This window comes from Eumetopias jubatus, unplaced genomic scaffold (assembly GCF_037043125.1).
Source record: "Eumetopias jubatus isolate StellerSeaLion01/CBP00866 unplaced genomic scaffold, mEumJub1_p1.0 scaffold_13, whole genome shotgun sequence".
Taxonomy (NCBI): domain Eukaryota; kingdom Metazoa; phylum Chordata; class Mammalia; order Carnivora; family Otariidae; genus Eumetopias; species Eumetopias jubatus.
In genome coordinates, this window is record NW_028274819.1 from 86,215,804 (window position 1) to 86,238,250 (window position 22,447).

The 22,447-nt window shown below is 46.3% G+C and overlaps 1 protein-coding gene across 2 annotated transcripts in view; it reads right to left on the reverse strand.

The window, feature by feature from the left end:
* Nucleotides 1–205: 205 nt before the first annotated feature.
* The window catches only part of NTM (neurotrimin), a 671,796-nt gene continuing 649,554 nt past the window's right edge, over nt 206–22,447 (reverse strand). For both annotated transcript variants that reach the window (XM_028120840.2, XM_028120839.2), the window contains 4 exons: nt 21,910–22,044; nt 19,836–19,956; nt 15,478–15,629; nt 206–1,923 (listed from right to left, as the gene is read on the reverse strand). In XM_028120840.2, coding sequence (XP_027976641.1) covers nt 1,823–1,923; nt 15,478–15,629; nt 19,836–19,956; nt 21,910–22,044 — 509 coding nt within the window. In that variant the 3' untranslated portion in view covers nt 206–1,822. The remainder of the gene's footprint in view (nt 1,924–15,477; nt 15,630–19,835; nt 19,957–21,909; nt 22,045–22,447) is intronic.

The following is a 22,447-nucleotide window of genomic DNA, read 5'->3' on the forward strand; positions in this document are numbered from 1 at the left end:
GCTAAAGAGCAGTAGCTTGAGTCAGATGCGCATTCGCCTCCATATTCTTCACACCTGAGCCAGGCAGGCTCTCTTGCCCCTCACCCCCAACCCCCGCTTGAGAATGAGGTACCACACCAGGTGAAGAGGGACATGGAACACTTTTTAATGTCAAGTCAGAGACAACCCCTCCCTCCCCTAGCCCCCAATCCCACTTTCCCTCATCACATCCAGGACCCCTCCCCGAGGCCTCTCCCATTCCCAGACTTCAGGGGAGGAAAAAAAGGTTATCTAAAAACTGCATTTTCTTCTCTTTCATACACACACACACAAAGGTGGGAAATTAAATAAAATGAACCGAGAGGATTCAATTCTCCAGTAGTCACGAAGGCATCAGAGATTCCCATAATGGTCTAAAGCAAGTGGTTACTAACTGTTTAGTTGGTTCGGTTGCTTGCTGTTTGCTCACACCACGAGGCATGATGGAGAAGCCAGGCCTCCTGTCAGGGCCTTCGCCTCCGAGAGCCACACCTGGAAAACATGCTGCGCCTGGTATTAGTGTTTTGTTCTGTTTCTCTTTCCACTTTTTATAAATGTCTCTGACGTGTAAATAACCCAAGGAAATAAAAAGGCAGGAGCTGATTACACAATTACCAGTAAACTCTATCATCTTTTAGAAGATCAACACACAGCTAACCCCATATACAGCATGCAGTAATGTCTGAGAAAGGACCCTGCTGAGAAATAAAATGGCTAGAACTCTAACAAAAAAAATATATGTATATATATACTGTATAATATATGTCATCAAAAGAAGCATAGCCAACAAACTCAAGATACAGTGCGGATCACCCTTCCATTTCTAAACAGCAGGTAGAAGCATAGAATTGTCTGCATTAAATGCCAGGATACGGAGAAATCTGTAGCGCTGGTGGAGATGTTGGTTAAATTGTATGTGTTTTTTGGTGGATCTGACATATCCTCACCAGGTGGTTAATGCCCGGTGTGTGGTCCACCAGTTGTAAACCTAGTTAAGAAGTACACTATTTTTAATGTTTAACAAACATACTTCTCCTCACCCCTTTCATTTGTGTATTTTTTAGTCTTGTCTTGTTTTTGCACTAAATTCTAGACTCATATCAGAAAATATAATTAATAAAATTAATAATGAACCAGAATCCCTTATTATCCATGATGTCCATGTAGTGAAACGAAAACCAAAAAAAGAAAAAGTTTAACAGTATCTTTTGTGACTGTTGATTGTGGGATTATTGTAGCTGTCAGGCTGTCTTGTTTAGTGTCCGTTTTCTTTCTTTCTTTATTTTTCTTTAATTTTGCGTTTTGTAGCACACACAACAGTGGCACAGTCTCTGAAAGGGGCCACGGTGGCACAACTGGGCCTGCACGACTCGCTCTGTGTTCGTCTCTATTGAATTTGGGATGGCCGACTCCAGAATTTTCCTCGCTGGGGGCATGTTAGTGGGCGGAGTGGCTGCGCCTGGCCCACCCTGGTCACAAACAGGTCACAATGCAGCTGCGGGTGGGTCCAAAGCCGGGCGTGCGTTCTTTCCGTTTGGGCAAAGAAAGAAAACTCAGCTGTGCCTACGGATCCGCAAGGCCTGCAAGGCGGTTTTCAATTTCCCTTTTAAACGTGTTTTCCCAAAGTATTCTTTGTTCCCCTCCCTCGAATTTGTGTCCCATTAGGCTCTGTGTCCCGGAATTTCATTTGATTCTAGCTCATAAGAAACGGGGGTGCTCTTGTTGCTGTGGGAGATGCCGTTGCTGTGGGGCAGGTGGTTGCCGTGGCGGCAGCTTCTCCCCAGTGAGGCAAGTGGCACTCACATCAAAACATGAGGAGTAGGTGCAAGACCAGAAGAAGTAGCAGCCAGATGCAGCCTGCCCTCCTCGACGTCCCGTTGTTCACTTCGCTGACTGCGCCGGGGCCTGTGGAGAGAACATACTTGTCATGGGCCGCCTGGTCTAAGAAGGACCATCTGTCACCTGATCACCCTCTAACTGGGACATTCCATGTTCCTGCTCCATACGTGGCGGGGTGGGGGGTGGCACACTAGAAATAACCTTGTATAGCTTGGATCCCGTGGATGCACACTATATAATGGGGGAGATTTCCTTTGCACGGAGAGAACACAAGGCTCAGGTTCAAGTGTGCTGGTGGCCACGACTCCTTTGCTGTGTTGTAACGTGTTAAGGCCATGGCTCAGGGTCAAGTTCAAGAAGAAGGTGGCAGAATTAATTCATATTCTATAAAGACCTTCGAGGAAGTGAGACCCTTGTAGTGTCTGCATCATCATCTGACCACTTCTGAGCAGTGCCTGCCTTAAACATGCACATAACCCTCCAGCAGCTCGCTCTGTTGTGCAGGGAAGGACCTGCTGGACACAGCAATCTGTCTCCCCGCTGTTGCTGTGTCGGACTCGGCGTCTGTTCTGTCAATCACTGTATCTCGGGCCGGTCACTGGGCTTCCACCTGCAGCACTTGGCCTCTTCCCCATCTGGACGAGGTCACAGCAGCCCTAGCTCAAGTATCCCATCCCTGAAAGGCCAGAACCAGCCCGCTGGACGTCGAGGTGGATCAAGTAAGGCAATAGGTGGCCTTTTACTGTGTACCTGCAAGTGAGGGAAGGCTTATGCGGACACTAGGATGCAGAGCCTGCCGCCGTGTACATCTGCAGGTGGGAGGCACACCCCAACCTGGCAGACAGATACTCTTGGGAGACAGGACCAAATGCAGGAGGCAAGGAAACCATGAGGTGCGTGGAATTTCCCAGCAGTTTCCTTATTGTTTGAAACATAAGTGTTCTGGCCAAGAATGCCTGTAACAAATGGAGCCATGATTCATGGACAGTACACACACGTTTGGAGGCCCAGATGGGTTAGGTACCTAATGTAGCAGGGCACCTTGTCAGACTGGACTTGCTCTGGAAGGCTGTGTTGCCCTGAATTTAACAGAGGTATTTAAAGCTGGTATCCCCTCTAAGCCCATGTCCACACTGGGGTCAAGAAACAAAGCCAGGACATGCTTGTCTGACTTGGATGCTAAACATCAGAGACATTTCTGGCTAAGGCAGATTAGCATCAAACCAGGCTTTCTCGATTCCATACGGGATGATTGCATCATGTCCTAGAACCCCTGGCCTGGGAGCGTTGCCCATCTAACTTTAATTCCTAGACCTTTGGGACAAATCTCTGATTCTAGGGCAGTGGCTAAAGAGGTGATCATGAGTTTGAAATGGACCGGGTCTTCCAATCTCATGTGTCTGTGCTGTCTGGTTCACAGTAATCCCAAGGCCAGGGAGTGCAAGTTCTCATGATAAGAAGCCCAAAACACATGTATTCTGCTCTCCACCCAGCTGGGAAGTAAACCGCTGGGCAACACACACACACAAAAAAGACATCTGCCATGGAATGCCCTCCTTCTCTCAGTCCTCATTGGGATATAGGGGACAAAGGAGCACTCCCCTTTTACGCTCCGAAGCCTTACATTTTAACTTCAGAGATGCTTATCATTTACCACTGATCACTAATTGGCTCTGTCTTGTAACATCTAACTAGTATGTTTCTATGTAAACCACCAACAGGACTCCTTTTTTCATATTCAATCTCTGGGTTATCCTTAGAGCATTCTTTGGAACCCTAGGAGAGAAGCCACTCACCATGCCTTCTAGGCTGAGGTGGTCTGTTCTCTCCCTGGAGGAAGCCCTGCTGCTCTGGGCCACTCCAAGATCCTTGACGTGAAGACCTTTGCCCGCAACTGAGGCTGACTCTAAGCCACAAAGGTTGTTTCTGAGGTCAGAGGGCCAGCAGGTCTTTGTGGAGCGGGGTTCCATGCTTAAGTGGGACAGGGCTGGTGTCTGCACTCCATCTTCCCATGTGCAAGGCACTGGGATTCCAAGGGTGTTCTGCCTGCCTGGCACAGAGTGCTCCTGGCCAGACACGCATCTGTTGGTGCCTGGCTCTCTTTCTCCTGCCTGTTTTTTGCTCTCTTGAACGCCTGCACACACAGCTTTGCAGCCTACTCCCCCACTCCCTCCAGCACATTCCCCCCTCACTTCCAGCCCTGGCCATGGCTCGGAGGATGCCCTGTGGTAAAGGAGAAGAGAATAAATGCCAGTTATCTGCATTTCGTGGCTCTGGGCTTCCCACCTGCATTCCCTCCTCGTGGGGCTGCCCAGCTCGTGGGAGTCGCCAGGGAGGAAAATGGAGAATGCCACAAGCCAGGCAGACAGCCCAGCAGGGACCCGGCTTCATTACCATGTAAGAAAAGTCTAGCCATGTTTTCAGGCAGGGCCTCTGCCGTGCCACATGGGAGGCGGCTGTGGGTCGGCAAACAACCCCCAAGGTACCTCACAATGGCTGGAAGCCTCTGCAGGTGCGCGCTCTGAGCATCCTGTCTTTGGCTTCACTGCTAAGCCCCTCAGAGTTCCTTTGTGGCTCTGCTGCCTGCTGGGAAGCACCACAGAGAGCCTGCAGAGAGGGGTCCTGACCTGCTGTGTCGGAAAACTCTTCCCACAGAAGAAAGGCAAAGGCCACCAAGTGTGCCGGAGCCTCCTCTTGCCTGCATTGTGACCCTGGCCAAGCTCACAGAGCCTCTCTGCTGCTCTCCTGTCCTAGGCCCACAGGGGACTGTCACTCACTGCATGGGACCATGTCCAGCCTGCCTTGCCCCCCCCGCCCCATACTCTCTCCCCTCACCCTAACCCATCCTTCTCTTGGGCACGTCCAGGAAACCTGACCTGGACAAAACTGATCACAAGGAGGAGGAAACAGGGGTTGACCCCAGAGAAACATCGAGACAAGGGTACTACTCCAGCTGTCCTCTCAAAGAGGACAGCTGCATCAGCTCTCCTTTCCATTGCCATACAAGTTCACGGACTGGGCCTTGCCCCCTGCGGCCTTGACCCCTTGAAGCTATTCTTTATGCTAATTCCATAGCCGTGTTGCTATGAGTCCATGTTCATCATGATACTAACCTTTGTGATTCCTATAGCCTTTACAAAACTTCCCAACTCCTTGGTAGAACCAACCTTCCCTACATTTCATCATCTGCTTGCCATCTGCCTCCTCAGCCACTGTTCCTGCCCCACGTTCTTTGGTTTCTCCCTGTCTCCCAAGCACACGGGTGCCATATACATGTGTGCTCACACAACGGTGCGTGTGTGTGAGCTATATTTCCTTTCCTTCCTATCCTCATACCCTCTGCCCCTCTGCCTGAAATGCTCTTCACCCAAATCACTCCCACTCCTTCCCAGATTCCGTTCTGGTCCCCAGTTATCTCCTCCAGGCAGGCTTCCTTGACTTGGCTGCTATTTTGCTCCCATAGTACCGTATGCATCCAGCTTTTAAAATATGTACCATCTGTGTTATATTTCTCTTTATTTATCTGACATGTATTTTCTCTTCTGTGTTATAAGCTCCTTAAGGGTAGGATCTGTGTCTAACTGGGCCCATGGCAGGTATTTAACAAATGTTTGTTGAAAGAATGAAGGAACCAGAATGTTTTGATGCATACTAATGTGTTCATGTTTACTTTGTCTCTGTGTTTTCCTTTCTCTTAAGATTCTACTGAGAGAAAAAAGCAAAAGACCAACTGAACCAAAACAAAACACTCTTTCCCTACCTTCTTCTTTATCTCAGTTTTCTCTTCCAAACACCCTTCCCCTTTTTCTATTTCCAATAAAAGTCACAGAAAGTAATTACAGTTGAGGGAAAGTATACATAGAAGTAAAACCGTATCGATTAGGATTTCAGGAAGAGTTCTTGCAGTTGGAACGGTGTCCCAGCCCCCTCAAAGACACTCAGGTACGAGATGAGGATTATTCTCTTCAGCTCTCATATGTGGAGACTTAGCCTCAGAAGGCTTAATTGACTTCCCCAAGCTCCCTTGACTTCTGTCTCCAAATACAATTTTCTTTCCACAAACTCGGGGCCGCCACTGTGTATAACTCACACATCTTCCAAGAATGAGGAGAGGAGAGGAAGTGAGGCCGCAGGGCCTGTGCCACTTGGGCACTGGGACAGGTGGGTCCTACACAGGCTACCCCCAGTCGCCAGCATATGAAAGAATGTCATGAGATGAAGACCTTTTGTCCAGGCAGGTGTGGATCCCAGCATCCTGGGGCAGGACCCTCTCAGAGCCTGCTCTGGCCAGAGCAGCAGCTCAGCCCATCTGCCCATCCTGGTGACACGGGCCACACAGATGAGGGCTGTTGATCATGCAGCCACACCTTCACTCTGCCTTGGGTGCCTTTCTTCCCTTTACCTCATTAGAGAGCTGTGGAGGCCTAAAGAGACTAATTACCAGGACAGTTAGGGTCCCAGAGAACTGTGATGAGTGTCAATTTATCCATCAGAAACATCTAGTGGGAATGAAAGCCTCAAATAAGACGTGTTTTATTCAGAGCCAAGTGACTCACCCAAGAACCTCCCCCTTCCTTCCATTTTCCCCTCCCTCCCATCACTTCCCTTCCAGCTCCAAGTTAGAGAAAGAGGAAAAGAGAAAGAGAGAACAGGGTAAGCAAAGACAGCATGCAAGGCCAAGGTCTAAGAAGACTGTCGCATTAGAGCATCTGCATGTGAGGAGAGGCCGGCCTGTATGGAGCAGCCAAGACATGGAGCTACTCTGGGCCCTGGCAGGTGGCTCATTAGTGCCGCTAGCAAGCAGCAGTTAGACGTCCATGGGCGGAAGCTACCCAGGGGGAATGGCAGGTCCTTGGAGACAGGTTAATCAAGATTGGCACAGAGATGGCTCAAGGTCAGGGAAGGATCCCACTGGGCTGCTTCCTGAGGTTAGCTCAGAAGAGAAGGCATCTGGGAAGAAAGTGAAGAGTTTGGGATACCCATCCCCACCCAGGAAGAGATGCCTGGGAATAAATATACCAACCTTTCCAAGGGGTCATAGTTGTAGTTTTCACCTCTAAAAGAAATTAAAAACAAGCCACTGTTAAGGTAGAAAGCAGTCAGAGGCACTTGCCTTGCCTTTGGCTCTTGCTGTCCTGACCACAGCCCATCTCTCATTAGTGCAGCCCTCCACTTTGCTGGGAAGTTGCCATAAGGTGGAGTTGGGGGGGGGGGCAGGATAGGAATGATGGGTAGATTGGATCATTGATCCAATGAGAGCCAACGCATCCATCTGATCGTAGCAGGAGACTCAGTACACCTTGGAGCCTGAAGCCCCAAGCCAATAAATACGTCTTTGTATAACAACTTTCTTTCTTTGGCCACCAGACTATCCTCTAATTAGTTGAAGTCTGTAGGCCTTAGGTATAAAATTGGCTGATAACAAATGGATTATACTGCAGCAATCTGAACATAGGTGCCCATGCTACATTTGAGGTGTAAAACTTTGGCATTTATCTACGTGTTTTACAAACACTGTGCCAGAGGGCCCAGATCTGTGACTATAGCTAGCTGGTCCAGAGGGGCAACCACGGGCAGTAAGACCCACACCTATTCTGCTGCACTTGCACTTGCTAGGTAAGACCTGCCTGTGGAAATTTACTGGGATGCCAGCTCTTCTCTGACGATTAGGCCATGAAACACCCACATTTCATCAACTTCAAGCCTTCAGAACAATCCACAGAGCCTCTCCTGCTAATAGTAGATGTCCTGAGTGGCCGGAAGTGGTCCAATCTGGAATATTTTACTTCCCACTTTAACTAGGAGTCTCTGCAGTTGTTCAGCTTGGATGCAGAGAGGATGCAAAATCCTTACACAATGTGTTTGTGTATCAAATCAACATGATTACATTTTAAACATACTTTTATTTGTCAATTGTACCTCAATAAAGTAAAAAAAGCAAAAATGCATGAAATTCTTTGCATCAAAGTGATACCATTCTCTGTGCAAAGGTCCTTGCGTATAGAAGGAAAGGCAACCTAGATATAATCCAACCTAAACTAAACTAAAACATCTGACCAACTTGAGATGAATACATATGTATGCCTTCAAGCTCTCTGTCTATGCTTTCAGGGCACCTGAGATATGATATCCCTCTTGACTAAAGGGGACATTAGCGATGCGGGAAGCCATTCTGAAAAAGATGTAAGGGGTGATGTATGATCAAAGATCAAAAGCATGATTCACAGAAGATATCAAGTTGAGGTGGTAGAGAAAAGCCAGGAGTGCTGGCACCATGTTGTCTATCCATGTAGCGAGGACAGTCCCTTGGAGTGATTACTGGGGCCTCGAGACCCACCCAGAAGCAACGGTGGCGCTATTTTCATGAAGTGTCTCACTCAGGTACGACTGACTTGAGTCTCTGTACCAAGAAGAATGGTGATTGGCAGGAGGGAAAATGAAGAGGGACTCATGGAGTGATAAAGTAGTCCTAGGCCTTCAACCCCAAACCACAAGCAGGGCAGATGTAGGGTATGTGTGGGGGAGGGCAGCAATAGATTGCTGGGGTGCTGGTTTAGACTCTGCTGGAGGAAGGACACATGGGAGGGTTCTACTTAGTAGTTTGGTTTGCTGGAAATACCAGAAAGAGAAATTAATTAAAAGCGTAAGTTTCCACAGTGATCTAGATACCAGTTTTGATTTTCTGTAAGGCAAAGATCTGTAAATAACTTCATCTGCATTGTCCCCATCCAACTACTCTTTTCCCTGAATCTCTAACACACACTGCTTGAATGAAGGTCAGTACTCTTCAGTGTCCATGGCAAAGGACTATTTGACATTGATCCTTAGCTAGAATGTATCCTCGAGCTTTGCCAGGTAGCAAAGTTTCATAACTTCTACTTAACGGAAATGTCCTTCTGTCTGCCTTACATCTCACCACAGTGAGGGGGGGAAATGTAGCCAAGATATTTGGTGGTGCAGGACTCCTGCCAAATACAAGATATTCTTTGTATTTACCCTGATGCTGCACTCCATCCCACTCCCTTTGACTTGGGACCAAGGAAAGATGCAGAAATGCTAACACATTTTCTATATCATGCTCGAGATGGTATCACTGTTGCACTAGTTTGCAGAAGTGTGGACCTTGTTTGAGCCTTCAAGGTGAGTTGTAGCCACCCATAAGCTCATGTTACTGAGTTCATTCTTGGCTATCAAGAAAACAAACGATCTCTGACAATCCAAGCATGTATTTTCCTTGCCAAGAATTTGACTGAAATTTGTGATCTTTTCGTTGATACACTAATGAGGAGCCAGGTAGAATTGGATAAAATATTCAAAATAAAGAACGAATGAAAGGAAAAAGAAGAAGATAAAAAAGAAAAAAGAAAAAAAGAAACACTCCCCTCAAGCCTCTAAGTTAGTATCTCTGGTCAATCCATAATGTGATCTTTTTGCCACCAAAGCCAATGCCTGCAGCTAAATCTAAGTACCGAGGTAAGCACAGGGCTTCTGTCTGATTCTAGTGGGCAAAGGAGAGCTGGTTTCACACCCCGATGGATATATTCACTGTCCAGAAAGAAGATGAGAGAATGTCTTTTTATACATTCAGTATTTAGACACAAGTGTCACAGAAATGCTCACTGCTGGATGGCTGGGCCTAATAACTACCTTTAATCCTCTGCAGGGAAGAACTGATCATCTTTTCTGCTGCAGTTTTTCCCTCCTGATACACAGAGTTTACTTACTCCCCCATTCTTTAATAAGTTGGTTTGACAGTCACTGTGAGGTTCGCAGGCATTAATCAGCCAACCTTTCCCAGCCCACTGATACCATCAAATCTGACTTCATGCCTAGGAGATAAAAGACAAAGGACAGTGGATGGGAAATGAACAGCTACCAAGACGCTGAGTTGGCAGTGTGGGCCCCTGCACACTTGCCTGCAAGGGAGCTCGGTGAGGGATGGTGGTGCATCCCCAAGTCCTTATTTATCATGGCAGGAGTCCTGCACCACCAAATATTAATACGAGAGGGTGACATGCAATCTGTTGTGCTTACAAAAGGGGAACAGAGAAATACTTCAAGGGTGGCAGAAAATGCGGAGGAGGGATGAAATTCTCTTATCAGAATCTCTCTCGTCCATCCAGAATTGAGTAACAAAATAGCTTAGAACTTCTCGTAAAGCCAAGTGTACCCTGTCCGTGGAAATCCATGCATTTGTATAAATCTTGCTTGGTATTTCTGAGATTAGATGAGCATAACTTAGGGGTATTCCCTGAGAAAATAGATGGCTCTCTATTCTGTGGGAGACTAGCAAAGGAGGAGGTTAAGAAAAAAAAAAAAGGGAGAGAGAGAGAAAAGAACACAGATGAATAGGAGAAATGCCCCAAGTGCAAGGTCTGTTTTCTCTAAGATATTCTTCGATTGTACAGAAGAGTCCAATAGCTATACTGAAGACCACATGAACCCAAATCTTGGAACATTCCAGATGTCTACAGTCTACAACTTCTGGCAATGACCCATTGCCCTGTGCTCGACAAGAAGGATGTGGGGTTGAAAGCAGCCTGAGAATCTGAGTAGAGAGCTGGCGTACAGATCCTTTTACCCAAATTCATGGTTGCCGCAGAGAGGAGTGAGGCAGGACAGCTTTGTCTCAGCAGGTGGAGCCTGGTCATAAAGCGTTCTGTCCCCGCTCCCCTGCTCAGCAGCTAGAAGGGATGCCTTTGTTTCTGCTCTGTTTTGTTATTGGTACTGGTGTGGGACCATGCCCCCTCTATCAGGTGAGTACACCTTCAGGGAAAGACTAACTCCTAAGCAGATACTGCCGATATTAAAAGTTCCTATTCCCTCTGGAAATAAAGAGCTTCAGCGATCAGAATGAGCTCGGTCACTTCTGAAAGCACAGCCTGTAGCACCATCTGTCTTTGCTCCAGTCCCTCATGCCTCCCTTTTGCCATTTATGGTTCGCTACTTTCCTAATGCTCTTGATTTTAGATTTGTGGCTATCCCTGCACCGGGGTTCAATAAACATAAGTTGAATCATCAATTGGACCTGAATGCTTCCATTGAATTCACTTTTACATTCTATTTCTTTGTTTCATTTTCCTGTTTGTGGGGCATCACTATGGCACCCTACATCACTAAGGTGAAGAAGGTAGCCCTGAATCTTTTCATGATAAAAGTATTTTTCCTCATCTGTCAAACAGCTTCCCATGCAATTTATCTCTTTCCTTCTCCTTCCCCACCTTGCAAGTCTACTGCCAGCCTCCCTTGAGTGTTCACGTGGCCAGATGGGAAGGGATGCGGGGGATGGGTGTGGGGGCGGGTGAGATGAGAAAGGTCAGGCACTGGGGTGGAAGGTGGGCAAAGCCTCACGGCTGCCTTCCAGCTGGGCCACCCTATGTCAGCCCTGTCCTTCGGAGGAGAACTGCAGCATACTCAGCAGGGATTCAACTCCACCACTCGGCAAGGCTCACTGCTGCCCAAAATGCTCAGGCACAGTCTTAGTGAACCACTTCCGCTAGGTTCGTGGACCGTTGTGAGTCACTTATGGTAGGCTAGTGGGCCTTGAGAAAGTTGGAAAGGCAGTGCAAAGATGGGCCGGTGAGGCAGGAGCTGTATATGGGGAAGGGCTTGAAGTGGAATAGGACTTAAAGGGGCTGGGGAGAAGAGCTTTGACATGGCACTGAGGGAAATTCCTGTCTTTCAGTCTGCATCTGGGGATTGGACTGGAATGATTCAAAATGCACCTGGCAGTTTCCAAAGCCTTTTTACTATGCAGTTTCAGCTGAATGTTGGAACAACTCTAAGGTAGATAAGGCAGATCAATTCTATTTTATAGAAGAGGAAATTGAGTCTCAATAACGTTTAGCGCTTGCTCTAGAGCACAGAACTACTAACTCATGCTCTGAACTTGATCTCAGCGGCATCCCATTCCAGGTCATTGCTCTGACTGTCATGCGTGCTGCACCCTCCTTACCTGCCTTTCTTAGAGAAGCTCTAAATGGAATAGGACGTAAAGGGAGGGGTGCTGATGCATTTTGAACCAGCTGATGCATTTTAGGGAATACTTAAATCTTCATGCACACAGTGTTTTCTTCTGTTGCTCAGGGCTCGCTGATAGGATTCTTGCTATGAAAACTGCTCAGTGGGTTGGACTGTCTTCCTATTGGTTCAGACTCATGCTCTCTACTTTTGACCTTTACACAGATCTCTAGGCTTTGAGAAGTTAATGGTGTTTCTTTTCTTTTCCCCCACCTGGTCCTTCTGGGGAAGTGTGGGCAAGGTGTGAGCAGAGGGAGGAGAGCTACCCCTGGAGCTCCATCAGCTCCAGTGACCTCCTCAGCTTTTGCAAGCATCTTCTAAGCAACTTCACAGATAGGTAATGCGAGGTGGGGGAGGGGAGAGGGGGACTCTGGGAGAAAGGAAAGGGGAGAAAAACCATAAAGCAAGGGGAATACTGACCTTGCAACAAAGTTGAGCTTGTAGGCTCATTTAGTTCTAAATCGGGTGAGGGACATACAGGAGAGAAAAATGAAAACAAACACATATATTATATACAGCCGCTATATATTTGTCATATATAGTTTGTATACTGCCTTTCACATACATTTCTGGGGGAATGGATAAATAAAGGAAGACACAAAAACCAAAGGTGGTAGGACAAGATGCAGCATGAGAAACACTAATGTGCCTTATGCTTCCATCCCCGGGTGTGATGGTTGGAAAGTGAGGGAACTGGCCACTCATACATTTCCCAAAGCTGTGCTGAGCTGGGTGGCTGACGTGGTAACAAAGGACCAAAGGACCAAAGTCCCTGTCCAGATGAGGTTTCTGTCCCACATCTTACCCCCATTGTCTCACTTTGGGAGACCAAGTACAGGAATTTCTGGTCCCATAGCACCACAGCGGAAACAAGATGGCGCCAAGAACCACCATGATTTGGCGTTCTGGGGACCCTGCAATCCCTGCAGTCTTAAGGAGCAGATGCTCAGGACACTACTGGTTCACGATAGGAAGGATGACCCTGCTGTATTTGGATACTGGCCATGATGGAGCCTCCATGCACAGCACTCCTCACTTTCCAACGTTCAGGTCACATGATGAGAGCACGCAGTTTGTGTGAAAGGTGGCAGCAAAATGGTGATAACGTAGCTGGCTTTCTGTGATGCTATAGGAGAATGGACTGCATCACAAAGTTCACGGATTTGCATAACACAAATGCTGCTTTCCCATCACCGCAGTCTGCTTGCTGGGTCTGGGCTGAGGGTCTGCTGATAATGGGAGATGACATGGAAAACTCCAGTATAAGTTTGTATTTGTGATTGATGGTGGGCCTCCATCATGAATTTTGGGACTGTCATGTCTGGACTAAACCTCAGCGAGTGCCAATGGGGTGGAAACACCCACCTTCCACACTAATGACATTTGACTAGTTCCATGGAACTGTCAGCCATGGGGCATTTTGGTGATGGGCTCCTCACAAATGATCTCTCATTTGAGGTTTGAAAATTGTTTTCTGTTGGATTAATTTTGGAAAATGCTCCATGCTTTTTCTCCCTTTTAGAGACTTCGCATGTGAAGAAAAGCTTGGAGATCACCACATTAAAGAACATTCCCACGTGTACGCCATTCATCTTGGTTGATCCAGTCTTTCTAAACTTATCTGAATTCATACTATCACTTTTCCATGTTTAGAGAATCCTGGACTCCAGAGAGCTGGCAAGTGGAGAAACGTCCCAGTGACACACAGGGTGAATACAGACAGACCAACGGTGGGGAGGCAGAGGTTCTAATTGCCACGCAGGGGTCTGCTGAGAAGAGCAGATTTATGGCACATGCTTTACTGCATTCCTTCTCACAAACACCAGCTATTTCACTCTCAAAGTTTGTGCCTTCTCCCTGTTCTCATCTTCAGATGGCTTAAGGGGAAGAGGCCAGGGAATTACACAGTAGTGATAAAGCCAATTGCAAAACCATGTCATGCATCCAAATCAGAAGAACGAGGAGGCCAGAGGAGGAGGAAGACTGTTTATAGGAAGGAGGGCTACTGTGGGCGGGGGGCAGGCCTGGGGAGGGATGGACGGTATCGCTAGGAGAGCCTCAGATTTGCAAGGCCAGGGAAGGGGGGGGGGTCTATTCCTTTTTAATCCTGGCCCTTCTGTTTCTGCAGAGAGACACTTGCCAGAAAGCCAAAAAGGCCTGACAAATGTGAGGGGCAATTATGACTATCCCTGTGTGAGAGATGTCAGACAGATCAATCACTCTAATCACAGCTCTGCCCATTCTGAGATACCAGCTCTGGGATCAAGGGCAGCCTTCCCCGTCCCAGCCCCCTTGGATAAAGCTGGGCTTTGTTTTATGTGCTGGATAGAAGGGGGGCTGAATGTGATTTGGAAGCCGAGATGGGACAATGGAGCTGCACAGGCGGGTTATTCACGGCAGGTCGGATACAATGTGCTGTGGAGGGATGCGGTAGGGGCTGCGCGCGAGAGTGAGGTAGCTGAAGCTAATGGGATTTTTCCGGGAGTTCTCAGAGTAAAAGGAATTAATGTTCTTGCTAATTATCTATTAACTTCCTCGCTTTCCCTGGCCATAATATTCAAGGGTGCTTGCTACCATGGGAGACTAGGGGGATGGATTTGAAAAATTCCAAGCTACCTGAGCTTGTGAGGGTATGGAGGAATTTTCCCCTCAAAAACAACCAGAAATTCACTCTGTGGTCTGCAGGGTGAATCTGCATCTACCAAGGGATGCAAGTCATCCCTGGATACCTGGAGTCCTGGCGGATGACACAGAGCTACTATCCAGCTCACATCTGTGGCATTGTTTGAGACATCCAGGGTTTACAAGAGAGCTTGTTTGTTTGCTTTCTTTACCTGCTTCTGGCACCAATATAGTTGCCAGGTATGTTAGGAAGGCAGAGCAATTTGCTGTGCCCACATCAGTCCCTCAATAAACTGTTGTTTAATGAATTAATGCATGAATGACTATGTGACTTCTGTCAGGATGGTGGCTTGGTTGGACAAATATATCTTAATCCAGTCAGACAACACCCTTTGATACAAATGAAGAGCTGGGGAAATCCCCATTTCCTTTGCGAATTCTCCCTCTGAAGCTAATATTCAGGATCCCAAGGCCTATGATTCTACTTTCACAAATAGAATCCAGTTTCTCCTACATCCCAACAGCCAGGAAAAGGTTCAGAAATGGTAACATTTTACAGGACTCTAGTGAACAAAGTATTGAAATAGTAAATGTTCCTCTCTGAGTGCTTTGCTATTATACCCAATTAGAACCCCCCCATCCCTCGTCAGTTGAGGAGCTCTTGAAGAGAAAAAATTAAATGTCACTTCATCATCCCTACCTCCTGTCCTTCTGCCTCAGGGTTTTGCCCATTACAAAATGAAGCATGAACATTCTTTCTCATTTTTTGCCCTGCTACTGGTACCCATCCATGCACTAGCTTTCTCTCTCTCTCTCTCTCTCTCTCTCACTCCCCCTCCTCTCTCTTTTCACTCACCCCTGCCCAGGTTCTCCTGATTCTCTTACACTTGCCACCACACCCTGGCCATTCCTTCCGACTCCTTTTCTCCCATAGGACCCTTTCCTGCTTTCACTGCCCAGCTCAGGGCTCAGTCTTACCAAATAGCATGATACTGGCATTGGTGTGGCCCAACTTATTGGAGGCCACACAGGTGTAGTTCCCATAGTCGTGCTCCGAGACATTGAAGAAGATGAGTTTTGAGAGAAAAGGTCTGTTTTCCACTTTGACCCCCTTCTTTCCTTCAACCAGTCTGAGACCAACAAGAGAGAGACAAAAAAGGAGAAAAAAGGAGATGGTTATATTTTTCTTGTAGGGGGAAGACAGACTCTGGAATTAATGAATTAATAAGAATTAATTAATTCTTATTGCCCCCTTTCTGACATCATGGTGACTACTTTTTTCCCCCACTCAACTAATGCAAGTTCACACACACAATGACCAATAATTGTATTTTTCTATTTTTATGCATGTGCCTGGAGACACTCTTGGCAATACACAAATATTCACCAAGTTCCCTGAAGGCAGGTGCCTTCAACTCATCGAAAGTTCCAGCTGTGTGATATTCAGACAGTAGGGGCTCCATGTGTGGACTTAATTGATGTTGATGATAAAGCTAATGAAAATGATGATAGTGGCAACTATAAATAATTTTAAAAAAAACCTTAATCTTCAAAGAGAAGAACTTGAGGGGTTTGAAAGGACAAAGTGTTTTCAACACCTGGGTGATAAATGTTCTTTTATGAACTTGCAGATAATACCTTATTTTTGGTGGTGAATAGAATACAAGAATCGGGGATCACTTTTACAGCAGCGTACTCTGAAGGGCTTGGGAGAGGTGGTCTGCCCAGAGTATTATAATAACGCGGTCTAGAAAGGATTATAGATTCCTAAGAATCTAACCTTAAAGAGCCTGGATGGTCTCCCTGAGCAATCCATTATGGCGGTCCAATAGGCCACAGGGCTCGCATTGGTGGTAGGGGCCACTAAAGAAAGGCCACAGAAGGTGAGTGGGGAAAATAGATATACCTGCTAAAGCCGTAGATACTACTGCTGGGCAGATGGAGAGGGTAGGGAAAACACTGCTTAGGGATTGGTGGGGTCATATCCTCTATTTCAGGATGCTGTCAGCAAAAGTTCTTACTATCATTGCATGTCTACATAGAAACTATGAGACCAACCCTCTTCCTTTTAAAAACTCTGGAATGTCCTATTTCAGAGAATGGGCTTTAAGCCAACCTTTTACTTTCCCTGAAATCATCTGTCTTCCTTGCCCAGAAGCTGAGCCTATGCTATGGGAAAGATAAATGTTAGGGGGAAAAATCCTTCTGAACGGAGGATCTCAGGGAACATGGTTTAGGGCTTGGCTGGGGTAGGATGTGTAGGAAATAAACAATGTCAAGGCACAGGGGACAGGAATTAGGGTCAATGGCTGGTTTCAGAGTCATCAAACTGAGAAAGACAATATTCAAGGCAGAATAGGAAGTGAAGCCCAGCAAGACAATGATGAGAAAATGCTCCATAAACTATAAAATGTTATTCAATATACTTTATTTCTGTGGAGTCAGACATCAAGACCTCTCGCCTGTTCCTGGGTCCCAACATGTTTCTGGCACAGAGGACAGCTGCTTTGTCATCATCAGAAGACGTTGTCCCTGTAGGACTACAGAATGTTTCTTTCTGCCATCCCAACCCTGATCAGAAGAGAAAGTCAGGCTCTGGCTTCAGTTCTCGCTTAACATCTGTCTCCTGGGAAGTCAGAAGGTTGGGTGGAGGAACTTGTTTGTTTTTCATTATGTAGATTTTCCTCTGGGAGCCTTTCTCTCTCATAAGCTAGGGGCAGTGAACTGGCCTGAGTCCATGGACTTCATTAAAATGTGAGCATTGTAGGAACAGAATGAGGCATCCAGCTGTGCTTCCAGACGCTGCTGTTATATTTCCAGCTTGTTATGTAGATATTGATCCTCTAGGGGGTGCTGTCCAAAGAAGGCTCTACAAGCCCACCCACCAGGAGGTTTTCAAGAGCTAGTCAAGTGCGTTGATCCCATTTGCTATTTTGACGCCATTCCTGGGCTGGGGAGGAAGCCTTCACATCAGAACCAAGCTGTGAATTAGATTTCAGCTCTGCAGTGGGGAGAGGCACTTACCCGAAGCAGGTTCCTGCTTGACAGCTCTGAAACGTCTTTAGCTAAAAACAGGGTGGGGTGGCGAGCAGCGCTTTGCAGCACTTTGCAGCTTCTGGGACGACATCCTTGCCTCTTCTCTGTGTGGTCACACATTTCCCCATCCCATACTGCTCCCAGGCTTCAGGTTTTTAATGAACCTGAGGCTTTTTGTTGGCTCATACCCTCGTGGATGGGTGGCTCTTAGTAAGTATTGCACCCCAGTTCCTCTCCCTTTGATGACAACACACAGTGGCATGCAGTTGAGAAGTGCTAGGACATACATAAAAGAGGCTTCTACTGTAAATTTTGAGAAAACTGCCTGTCCCCATCATATAGATTCCTTTGATTTGCCTCGGAAGTCCGCTTATGTCACTGGGAATGGAGCTAGGGTAGAGCTGCTCTTTCTTCCATGGGGAGCCGCCTGGAGGAGGTTGCCTGCCAGCCTCAGGGGCACAGGAAGGAATGGCAGTGACGAGGACCTCAGAGCCAGAGCTGTTCTTGCCGAGCTGGGTGTCAGGAGGACAGACAACTCCACTCCAGTGGGAGAACACTGGAAATCAATAAATGAGGAACATATGGAAAACAGACCAGAATCAATTAAAGGGGAGAAAGGAGCCCCCATGCGAAGAGCTTGGACAGTGGAGGAATCAAGGCTGCCTGAGCCAGGGGATTCTGAAACCACCCTGGGGATTCAACTGGGCTTTCTTCTCCTGGGAAATTAATGCGTACACAGCAGCCCCTCCTACGGCACAGAGGGTGCAAAGTGGGGCTGTCTTTTCATTTTTTCTCACCACTGGCCATTTCTGTCTATGGACGGCTCTACTTTCTTCCACATATTTTAAGATCTCACTTTCCCCTACATTTGTGCCGATATTTTTCTCCCATAAAGAATTTAAAAAAAAATAGGATGCATCTGATTAGGGGAAGACCCGGATACATGTTTTTTGTTATTGTTTTTTCGGATACCAGACTTTCACATAGAAGGTCCTTCAGTGGGAAGGCAGAGGGACCAGGGAAGCAGGACTTGAAAGAAAATGCTTATTTATTGGGAAAATGTTACTCCCTTCAGCTTGATTCTGAGTTCTGAGAAGAAGAGGGGAAAGCCAGCTCTTTCTTCTCACCTCTTCATGTGTTTGCTTTTCTTCCTTTTGCCTCACGTCTTTCATCTCTAAAATGGGCCAGGTGAATAGGACACACCTTGCCAAGTTGCTGCCAGGCTATGTACTTCAAGATGGAAAAGCACCGCTTCTCACTTGGAAAGATCATGATAGGACACGATGAAGCTTACGACGGAGTCACGTGATTCCAAGACTGGGAGAGCTTTTGGTGCCTCACCGACCTCATAAAGAAAGGCACCCACGGTGCACTGGAGATGTTCTAAGTAGTACGGGCAACAGCTGGGTCACTGATGGCCTGGACCTGTTCCGTGTCCCCTTCTCGCAATCGCTCCTGGGCTGTTTTTCTTCCCAGCTTCTAGGGCCCTGGAGCTCCTTCCTCCTCCACCCCATATGCACCTCAGACGGTGTTGCATCATCCCCTCCCCATTTTTATCAAAGCGTTTTGAACATGGACAGCTCTTGCACATTTATTCATTGTTCATCCACTTTAAAATAGCTCTTTGATCACAGTAATTGTCAGGTTGCCTGGCTGTTCTGAGCTGCTGAACCCTGTGCTAACTCGCCATTTGGTAACTCTTCGCAAATGACAATCTTCCCTGAATCACAACAGAGATCCTGATGATGGCTGCAACAATGAGAGGGAAAGAAATAGTCCCCTTTCTTTACTTTTACTTTGAAAGAACAGCCCGGGCACAAAGGGAAGCCTAAATCGGGTCACGGACTCTTTTATCCACCACCACCGATGGTGTCCGGAACTGAACTGGAGACCTGCTAACTTGTTGGCCACTTCCAGTGCCCTGTGAACATTCCCAGCTTCTTAATGCAAGCCTGAGAGTGTGTTAAAAATAGCTTCAGGCAGAACCCATTATTTTCTTGCCCCATTAAAAAAAAAAAATTCACAGGACTTGTGATGCTTCTGGTGGCCCTTCTTTGAGATTTTGCTTTCCTAAAACAATGTTTTCTTTCAGGCCCGTTGATTGGCGAGGGCTAACTCTACATGGAAATGTTAAAAACAGAGCTGGAAATCATGAATAATCAGAACCCCGCCCCCCACCTTGATAGCTAGTTGGAACTAGAAGAAGATTGTTCAGAGATTCATGCATAACCATCTGGAAACAGGAAGCTGGAAAAACTTTCTTCTCCTTGGGGGCAGGGAGGTAGGGAGGGTGTCTTTACCTTTTGTCATCCTTGTACCACTGGAATTCTGCGGAGGGAACAGCTGAGGCCTCACACTGCAATGTTCCCTTCTGTCCCACGGGGACGCCTGTCCCCTTAGCTTCTGAAATGTACGGCGGGTCTGCAGAGAGAAGCTGTGCTATAGCATTTTAAAATGTATTTGAAATGAGGCGGGCTGCCTCATCTACTGGTTTTGGTGTTTACTCCCTGCTCTACCTCTGCTTGCTCGAGCTGACAAATTGATACACGAGTTGAGCCAGAGAGTGAAACCATTCAACACGGTGCTAAGGAAAAGCTTGTCTTCCTAGCATGTATGGTTGCTGTTTCCCTCTGTGCAGAGGTGGAATGACCAAGTATTTGGGCATATTTCCAGTTTAAACTTTTTAACTTTCATAGGGGAATGCCAGGCCATCAACCTTACACTCCTTTAATCAGCCTTACAGAATTTCTGCACACCGGGTTCTTGCCAGAGTCTATAACCTCGAACCATTCAATTCCCATCAAAAGCTCAGTTGCAAGAAATAATATTCATGGAGAATTGCCTGAAGCCTAGACAGATCAGTCATTCTTCCAGGCATCCTAAAATGGATCCCCGAATCCAGCCGGACCAAACTAGACCTATAAACTTGGCCTGCGTTCATTTCAAGTCTTTAACTACCCTTGGCAATTCCAACAGTTTGCATTGAAATGCATTATGAAAAACAGCCATAATAAACTTGGCATTCTATTTATTGCAGAAATACCATGCATGATGTTGTTGACTGTATCTCAAAGTGATCTATTTGTGGAGACACTAAAGAGAAATTTCTCTTGGGTCTCAGTACCAGGAAAAGCAGTGTTTCTCCCAAGCAATGGGTTTGCTTTCATCTTATGGACATAAACCTTAAAGCAGATGTTGTCTCCCGCTTTGATTTCACAACTCAAAGCCAAATTCTGCACCTGCATCTCCCCTCCTTGAGGTATATATTTCCTGTGTTCATTTATCCCTAGCTTTCACTTATTGTCCTCAATAGGTTTTTCTCTTTGTGCACATCCCCTTACTTTTCAGGTTAATTTTTATTAACTGCAAGTCATTTCAAATTCTTTTAAAAATATTGGTGGTACACATTTTGGTATTAAAAACCGTAGCACTGTTATACCTATTTCCTTGCTTCTTAAAGTGCTGTGTATTAAGGAGGTTCTAATTGTAACAGAAAGAAAAATATTAATGAGTAATCACCAAGGCACAATATTCTTTCCACACCTCCACCCCCAAGTTTTGAAAGGGAAAGGTTTCTTGTCTGCTGGTGTAGTTCTTGGGTTCTATCCTGTCGTAAGACTTCCTGAAATGAGCACAGCAGAAAAAAACTTTCAAAACGTCACATAGAACTGACTCAATGTATACCATGAAGAATCAAGGGGAGAGAGCGTGAGAGACACGTGTAGAAGTGGAGGAGGGTCAATGTCAGAGAGAGTTTGGGTGGTTGATAAGAGAGAATGATGGATCTAGAGGATTGGCCTCCAAACTTTTTGGATTCTGTACCTCTGTTAGTCAAAATCAGATTTTGAGATGGATCGTCTAATATGTGTATGTTTATTTATATTTAAATTATGAATGTGCACTTTGTGTATCACCATGTAAGCACAAAAGTATGAGATCACATAAGTATACCATAAATATGTACCATAAATTTCCATAAATATATCATTAATTTCCTTTACACTCAAGGTATTTTGCTCCCCACTGTGGACATGACTGGGCTAGAGAGGGAGGAGTTTGGAAACATTATGAGCAAAGTATGAGAAAAATCAGGATTCAAAGATGCATTTCTATAAATTATGCATTGAAGGCCATTTAATGATCTTCCGGGAATATAAGTCAAGTTTGGGATTATATTAAATTACTTTCAGCTGCAATTTTTTTTTTTAAACTAGAATTTGGAATTGTTTCTCTTGAAAGCAGGGAATGGACAATGATATGGCACTATTTCCCATGCTGAGTCAGCAGCTGGCTCTGTGATCCAGCTCTTTGCTGTGGCCATGACAGCAGCTAGCCTCACGCACGTGAAGGGTCGGGGTTCCTGAGACCACTTACAGTTCACGGTGACCTTTACTCTTCGGACCACTGGTGCAGCCACATCATTGGAGGCACTGCACTCATAGTCCCCCGACTGCTCCCGCGTGATGCCCTGGATTTCCAGGTATTCATCTTCACTCACAAAGCCCACGGCTGCAGGAGAAGGTGTGGTGAGAAAAAACAAAACAAAACACCAAAGGTATAAACTTAGAAAACAAAGTATAAAATGGTTATGTCTGCAGAGAATTGTGCCATTTCCAAGTTTCCATTCTTGGGAATGATGCCCATTCTCCTTCCCCCACTCCCCACCCTTCTACTGCTTCCATCATCAACTTTTCCTTTAGTTCCCCAGTGGATCGGCTGAAATGTTTGTGCTCCTACCTAGACTGAACACAGAGTCTGGAGAATTACTGGTCCTCCATAAGTGATTAATAATTTTGACATTTACGCTGCCCGAATCTTACCATGCAGTGGGGCTCTGGGGTCTAAGTTAAGCACCATAGGTGAATATTAACTCTTTCTGATTTCAAGGTATCATTGAGGCTGAACCTTAAAG